Source organism: Emys orbicularis, chromosome 7, assembly GCF_028017835.1.
Source record: "Emys orbicularis isolate rEmyOrb1 chromosome 7, rEmyOrb1.hap1, whole genome shotgun sequence".
NCBI lineage: Eukaryota > Metazoa > Chordata > Testudines > Emydidae > Emys > Emys orbicularis.
Genome location: NC_088689.1, coordinates 75,821,560 through 75,830,055, shown reverse-complemented (window position 1 = coordinate 75,830,055; position 8,496 = coordinate 75,821,560). Strand labels below are relative to the sequence as shown.

The following is an 8,496-nucleotide window of genomic DNA, read 5'->3' as shown; positions in this document are numbered from 1 at the left end:
GGGCGGAAGCCGGAAGCGGCGCGGCGGAAGCGGGTCCCGGCTGGCGGGGGTCGGCAGGTGATACTGGGCGGCGCAGAGCCATCTTACCCGGCCGGGGAGGGGAGTCCGGCCGCTGCCTGCGCCAGGAGAGGAGCCGGGACCGGGCTGCGGGGGAGCCTGCGCGGGGAGCTGGGGCTATGGGGCGCTAGAGACCGGCACCCCGGAGCCGCGCGGTCCCAGCCCCGGGAGGCGGCGGCGGCGGCAGCTCCGCGTCCGTCAGCCGTTGGAGCGGCGCCCCCGCACTTGCCCGCCGGCCCCATGGAGCAGGAGACGCTGCCAGCGCTCTGGTAGCCACCCCCGGGACACCGCTTCCTCTTCCCCTTCGGGGCACCGATCCGGGGCATCGCTCCTCCCATCCAACACCTCCTGGGCAGCCCCCCCCCCCCGGGCACTGACCCCTGGGGCCACCGCTCCCCCCACCCCCTGGGCACTGACCACGGGTACCACTGCTTTCCTCCCTCCACCCCAGGGACCGACCCCAGCGACACGGCTCCTTTCCTTCCCCGGGCACCGAACCCTGGGACACTGACCCGGGCACCGCTCCTCCCCAGAGCCCTCCAACCTTCCCTTGCCCAGGGCGCTGCTTTTCCCTTCGCTCTTCCTCCTACACCTGGGGCTGTTTCACCCGCGACGCGCCCCCTGCCTCCCAGGCAGTGCGTGAGGACCACCCCCCATCCCGACCCCTCACGAGAACAGGGGAGGTTTTACATCCATTCAAACACAGGAAGTGTCCCACCTCCAGCCCCCTACTACCTTTTTTTGTGACGGGGAGAAAGCAGATTTTTTTTTCACTTGTAGTGAGAGAAAAGCACAACCTCAGGGAGACCTGAATCTATAGTGAAACTTAAAAGAAACAAACAACCCCCTTTCCCCCCATCAGACTCACCAGGTCACTTGCAGCTGAAACCTTCAGACTTTCCTGTGTCTGTCAGACACACGCCTGTGGCACGGCTGGAAGCATCATTCAACGGACTAACCAAGTCCTAGGGTTTAAGTATGTTTTGTGGACATAAAAGTTTTTAAACTTTTTAAAGAACTTGGTATCTTTGGGATTTTTACGAGTTTCCCTTATTTTATGTCACTTTCCTGATCTCCCCGCTTGAGACAGCTGTTGCTCTGTTTTTTCCCTGGTGTTGTAGTATGGGGACCTGAGTGGAGCTGGACTTTTAATTATCGATAAAAGTTGTCCTGGAGTCACGTTCATCCATCTGTCTGAGTGATCAGGTCTGTCCCTTTCCTTCCTCGTGTCTATTGGATGTGATGGAACTCATGTTTGCGGAGTGGGAGGACGGGGAAAGGTTTTCGTTTGAAGACTCTGACCGCTTTGAGGAAGACTCCCTTTGTTCCTTCATCTCTGAGGCGGAGAGCCTTTGCCAGAACTGGAGAGGATGGAGGAAGCAATCAGCTGGACCCAATTCCCCCACTGTCAAAATGAAAGGTGAGAGCACTGAGTTTCACTGGGATGTTCTGGGAGTTTGAGTGAAACTTTTGGGCCACATGGGGATGGGGAAACAGACATGTTGGAACCACCCAAGGCATCAGCCAAAATCAGTTTCCTAGTAGGGATAGCTTGTGAGTAGAGGTTGCACAAAATTGTGCTAGAAACTTGGATGCAATGATGGTTTCCTATTGGAGGAGATTGTTAGTGCAGGCTTTCTGTAGTGCTCTTCTGTCTCAGACCACATTTGCCAAAGCTGCTGTTGGGAAGCTGGAGGGAAAAAACCAAAACCTATGTTGCAATAAGCAAGGTGCATACTTCAATGGAAATAATTAGTCACAGGTTCCCAGTTGTGTTTAACTGAATAAACTGCTACATAAAGATTCTTATCACGACAAACGCTCTAATGAAGTTGTGTGTAGGCTTCCCCCCCACCCACTTGTGTACAGCAGTCTATTTTCATGTTCACTCTTCTGTATTTCACTTTATTCTTCTAGTGCCTATAGCAATTTTCAGCAGTAGCTGTTGAGCAGGCAGGTACAGAGATCTTATTGCAAGGAGTGACTGAACCAGTAGTGTGTCAGTTCTGCCCCAAGGTTGATTATATTCCTGCCCTACTGACAATTATCCCCTTCTGGCTGGAGAAAGCCTAATATACAGTACCAGCCTTCAGAAACTGATTTCCAAATAGTGGTAGCTGCTAACTTTTTGTCTGAGCTGACACGCATTTGTATTAAACCATTTTATTGAACAATTGTATTAAATCACTTGTCTCAAGTGACTTTACCTCAGAACTCAGATACCGATTATACTGAGTAGAGCCAGGCATAATGATAGAAGAGCTAGTTCAACCTTGCTTACATAATGACCATTTCTCTTTGTCCTGTCCCTCCATAGCTCTGTCAATCCCCATTAATTCTGACCTGTGTGACCTCACCTGCTTTTCTATTACTGCACTCCCCACAGCTCTGCACCTCTATCCTGAACTACAGCACTTGCTGCTTTTCCAAGCCTAGGGTCCTTCGTGAACAGAGAATGTTGTTTGTAATACATTGTGCTGAAATATGGTAGTTTTGTGATGTGCACAAATGTCCTCTTGGCATTAGATTAGGACCAGAAAATGCGTTTTACTTTGAACCATCATCTTCACATGACAGCCTAATTTTTCTCTGCTTAGTGAACTTGAACACTGGCACTAGTTCAGGATATTTAACCTCCTTTGTCTCTTTCTGCTGAGTGTCATGGGGCTATGAACAATGACTGGGAAGGAAAGGAGCTTGGAAATCTTGCTGAATGAGAGTGCAAGCTGGATGTTTTTTTGAGGTGCTGCTGTCATGATACATTTTGGTTTCAGTACTGAACACTCCCAGGTAAAATGAATAAGGAATGGTAGCACCATGAAGTGTCTAGCAAAGCCATGTTATACTGATAGGTAGACACCAGAGCCCTGTTCAAAGCAGCATATAGACAACATGGCTCTTTTGTTTTTGTGTGTTTCACTTTAAACCCAGTTGCACACACTGATGCACTGAAAGACAAAGGTGTTGTAGAGCTGAAAAAGTCCCAGTGCAGAGAGGAAAGTCCCCTTGAGTACTACAAAGATAGGGGTGTGAGACTGGTCCATGCAGGGTCAGGGGTCAGATTGCAGGCAGTGGCGTAGCCAGGTTCTAAGTGTTGGGGGAGCAAACAAAAAAGGCGCCCCCTTGGCTCCTCCCATTCCCCCCCCCCCAGATTAACCCCGGGGCCCGGCTCAGGACTCCTGCGGGCTTCCCGGGGGTGTGGATACCCCCGTCCCCCCGCGGTCCCAGGAGAATCTCTCCTGCCCAGCCCGCTCTGCAGTTGTCCCCCGCCGGGCTGTGCCGCCCGGCCCCACCCGTGGGGTCCCGTCCCTCCTGCCCCGGGCTCCTGTGCCGCGCCAGTGCCTCCAGTCCAGACAGCGCGGCCTGCGCCCCTGCCCTGTGGCCCTGGCCCCGGGGAGCCCCTCGCCCGGATCCCCCAGTGCAAGGCACCGGACCCCCGCCGCTCACCTTCCGTCCTGCGCCGCTGCCTGTCCCCGGCCGATCCCGGCCCCGCGCCGCGGGCGGATCCCAGCTCCGGCTCGTGAGTCGCTGGCTGAGCCTCGCTCCATGGTGCATTAGCAAGGGGCGGGGAGCGCTTGGCCACCGAGCCCTGAGCCGCTGCAGGAGGTGGCTGCGGTGATGTTGGGGCCGCGCTGAGCGTGGGGCGTGATGGCCGAGGAGCCGGTCCCCTTCGCGCGCCCCCTCCCCTCCATTGCTCCTCTGGCCGTGCTGCCCCCAGCGCCGGCCCGGCAGGCACCGCTTTTGGGAAATGTGCTGAGGGGAAGTGGCTGCTTCCCCTGCACCCCGCTAGCTACACTACTGATTGCAGGAGAAAAAAGGTGGAGGTACTCTTTCAAACTCCGCCCACAAAATAAGGGCTGCCCATGAGTCGCCAAAATGAGGCAGTGTTCACTATAGATTGTGCAGATGTTCAAGATACAATTGTGTGTGCTGCTAGGCTCTGTTGATTTCTGCTCCCCCTCAGTGGGGCTTGAATATTCATTCCCATGGACTCTTCTAGGATACTTTGACATGGTTTCTTCTTGACTGAGTTAGAAATAAGTGGTGATATCTCCCAATTGTCATCCACTGGTGGCACCAAAATGAGAAGCCACTCAGTCAATTGTGCAGGTCTGTGATCCTCACTCTCCTTTCTAACATGAAAAATAAAATGGTTAAAATATATAAATGATCACTAAAGCCTTATTGAGAGGAATGGGGCAGTTCACACTTCTGAGAGCGATAGTTCCAGGCTTTCTGCAAATTCACATGGAGAGCTGTACTGGTTATACTTGGTTCACATTTCTGAGGTTTTCTTTGCAACCATAACTACTAGAGATTTACCTTTTCTTTTTAAACGGAAACTGATATTCTGGAGAACAAGACGGTAACTTCAGAGAGGTGCTAGTTCTGCATATGGTGTGTACTGGCTGTTTCTAAGCAGTAGTCAAGGTTAATCTGTGAAATGTAAAACGTGCACTTTGTTTCACTTCATAAGCATAAACATAGAGGTACATCATTTAAAGAAATGAAAAGCACACACAAGAACACAGCATAATTAGGGCAGTTGGTAGCAGATGTAGACTGGATTTTCCTGAGAGTTCCACTGAGTTACTGGAAACAGGGTAGTTAAATCCTTTTTATGCTCACTCAATCCACCTACCATGAGACTGATCATAGAAGTGTAGGGCTGGAACGGACCCTGGGAGGTCATCAAATCCAGCCCCCTGCACTGGGGTAGGACCAAGTGAACCTAGACCAGCCCTGGCAGGTGTTTGTTTAACTTGTTCTTAAAAACTTCCAATGATGGGATTCCACAACCTCCTTTAGAAGCTTATTTCAGAGCTTAACTATCCTTATAGTTAGAAAGTTTTTCCTAATATCCAACCTAAGTTTCCCTTGCTGCAGATTAAGCCCATTACTTTTTTTTGTCCTACTTTTAGTGGACATGGAGAAGAATTAATCTCTGTCCTCTTTATGACGGCCCTTACCATATCTGAAGACTGTTATGAGGTCTCCCTCAGTCTTCTTTTCTCCAGACTAAACGTGCCTATTTTTAACCTTTCCTCACAGGTCAGGTTTTCTAAAGCTTTTATCATTTTTGTTGCTCTCCTCTGTACTCTCTCCAGTTTGTCTTATTGTGGCACCTACCCCAAACTGGACACAGTACTCCAGCTGAGGTCTCAGCGGCACTGAGTAGAGTGGAACAGTTACTTTCTGTATCTTATATACAACACTCCAGAATGAGATTAGCCTTTTTCATCACTGCATTACATTGTTGGCTCATGTAACCCCCCAGATCTTTTTCAACACTACTACTGCCTACCCCGCTAGTCCCCAATTGTATTTGTGCATTTGATTTTTGTTCTTCCAGAGTGAAGTACTTTGCACTTGTCTTTATTGAATTTCATCTCGTTGATTTCAGACCAATTCTCCAATTTGTCAAGGTCACTGTGAATTCTAATCCTGTCCTCTAAAGTGTTTGCAACCCCTCCCAGCTTGGCGTCATTTGCATATTTTATAAGTGTACTCTTTGCTCCATTATCCAAATCATTAATGAAAATATTGAATAACACTGGATCCTGGACAGATTCTGTCTGGGATTCTGCTAGATACGTACTCCCAGTTTGATAGTGAACCATTGATAACTACTCTTCAAGTACAGTTTTTCAGTCAGTTATGCACTCTATTGTAGTGATTTAGTCTAGACCATGTTTCCCTATTCTGATGGGTGGTTTGGAAGAATATTTGAACTTCTCCAGTGTGATTTAAGGACTGATATGTGTACTACTTTTTCAGCAATGTTTAAGTGTACTGAACACTCATACATCAGAAATTTAGGATAATTGCACCTGCTAAACTCTCATCTCATTTTAATTGCTCAGTATGAGCAAATGGCAAAAAGACCTTCTTGTCATACTTTCTCTGTATTTTGGGATGGCATTTTCAGCAAATTCACACAATATGTTTTTGCTTTCTTTTCAGATGAGGAATCAATAACATTAAGTAGGAATACATTTTGTCCCCCATATGGGTGCTAGTACTTGTTGAATCTACACTAGCACTCATTAATTTAGCTGAACTGGTAATAACTTAATTAGGGAATTTCAGGAAAACATTCCCACTGTAGTCAAAGCTTTTGAGAGCAACTAAAAATCCTTCCTAACTTGCTATTTAACAACTCTTGGCAATAGTATACATTTTACTTCAGAAGAATTGTTGATTTCATTACTTCAGTCCATTAAATTGCTTGTTCCTGCTTCTTAGACTCAGGTCATAAGGGGCTATCATGATCTTCTAGTCTGACTGCCACACTGCAGACCACAGAACCTTATCCACCCACTCCTGTATTAGACCCCTAACCTTTGGCTGAGTTACTGAAGTCTTCAAATCATGATTCAAACACTTGAAGTGACAGAGAATCCACCATTTACACTAGTTTAAACCTGAAAGTGATCCGTGCTCCCTGCTGCAGAGGAAGGTGAAAAACCCCCAGGGTCTCTGCCAATCTGACCTGGGGGAAATTCCTTCCTGACCCCAAATATGGTAATCAGTTGTACCCTGAGTATATGGGCAAGACCTACCAGACAGACACCTGGGAAAGAATTCTCTGTAGTATCTCTGAGCCCTCCCCTTCTAGTGTCTTCATCTTACTCATTGCGCTGAAAGTGAAGAAAGATACAGTCTTACACCTGATGTTTGGTAATTGCCTTTTTGCAGTATTGATCAGCAGCTTTCAAATTTACTAGTTGGACTGAGAAACCAGGCACCCAGTGAATTCAGCACTGTGAAGACTGGAAAAATAAGTTGAGCTAGCCAGCTTTCTACTGAACCATGTTATTAAATGACTTTCCCACCTTCCAGAAATTTATGGAATTCAGCAAACCAAGCCCCTGTAATGTTTCACAGCTCCACCCCTCCCGTATCATTTGATCCCACCCATTAGCCCTTCAAGGACTGCGCCCAGCCTCCTTTCCTCTCTAAGCTTCAAGGCAATTTTTTATTTTCTAATAGGCATATCAAAGACCTCAGTGGTCTCATCATTGACCTTTTAATTTGTTTAAAATAGTTAAAAATTTCATTTACACTTGAAACTAGATGCTAATATTTCTAGTATGAAAAATCTTTTCAAGCATATGATCATGTAAACACTTCCGTGGTAGATAAAACAGCTCAAAATCCAATTGCCTCCCCTGCAGATATGCACACACAAATCCATTGTGTTGGGTTTTTCTGAAAAATGTTTTTCACGTTCCTGTCTTCCCACCCCCAGTCTCTTCTGTCTCAAGTCTCTCAAGGACAGATGTTTACCAAACACTTCAGAAGGCTGCCAGGAATACTGAAGAACTGTGAAGTATTGTATTCCCAATTCTTTTTGCTCAATTTGTATTTGTGCTTTCGCACCAGCTTCTCCTGAAAGTATAGTGACAACTCAAACCTGTGTAGTAATAAAACTATTCATATACAGGCAACTCATGTGAAGAAAAAGCTTAAATTTGCTTTTACAGCAAACTTGAATAGTTGTACAGTGTGTTCTGAAAGGCTAGAGCTTGTACAGAGAAATTGTGGCAGCAGGTGGTCATCTAGAAAACATCCTCATTAGTTGCAGAAGGTTAGTAGCAGCAGGTTTAAATTAATAGGCACCAGGTTTAAAACAAACAAAAGGAAGTATTTCTTTACACAACACAGTCAACCCATGAAACTCTTTGCCAGAGGATGTTGTGAAGGCCAAGACTATAACAGGGTTCAAAAAAGAACTAGATGGGCAGGGATGGTGTCCCTAGCCTCTGTTTGCTAGAAGCTGGGAATGGGCGATAGGGGATGGATCACTTGATCATTACCTGTTCTGTTCATTCCCTCTGGGGCACCTGGCATTGGCCACTGTCGGAAGACTGGATACTGGGCTAGATGGACCTTTGGTCTGACCCAGTATGACCATTATTATGTTCTTATGGTAGGACTCCTTTGAAGAGTTATAAATTATAGTATACTATGTCAGTTGGAAAAAAGCCTCTGCCAAACTACTGGGAACACCCACTGTGTTAAGTTTGGGGTGCCATGCTTTGAAAAATCAAACTGGAGCAAGATAGGAGAGCATCTAGAACAGAGGTGGGCAAACTATGGCCTGCAGGCCACATCCAGCCCGCGGGACCTTCCTGTCCGGCCCCTGAGTCTAGCCCCCAGCCCCTCCCCTGCTGTTCCCCCTCCCCCACAGCCTCAGCTCGCTCCGCTGCCAGTGCAATGCTCTGGGCGGCGGGGCTGTGAGCTCCTGGGGCAGCGCAGCTGCAGAGCTGGGGCCTGACCTGGTGCTCTGTGCTGTGCGGTGGCGTGGCTGGCTCCAGCCGGGTGGCACGGCTGCCTGTCCTGGTGCTCTGGGCAGCACGGCTGTAGCGCCGCCAGCCACCAGTGCTCCAGGCAGCACGGTAAGGGAGCGGGGGGTTGGATAGAGGGTAGGGGATT

The 8,496-nt window shown here is 48.2% G+C and overlaps 1 protein-coding gene across 1 annotated transcript in view; it reads left to right on the top strand.

Moving 5' to 3' along the window:
• The first annotated feature begins 466 nt into the window (after positions 1–466).
• Positions 467–8,496, top strand: part of ZSWIM8 (zinc finger SWIM-type containing 8) — a 122,511-nt gene continuing 114,481 nt past the window's right edge. Inside the window, exon 1 of the mRNA XM_065407085.1 lies at positions 467–1,477. Coding sequence (XP_065263157.1) covers positions 1,300–1,477 — 178 coding nt within the window. The 5' untranslated portion in view covers positions 467–1,299. The remainder of the gene's footprint in view (positions 1,478–8,496) is intronic.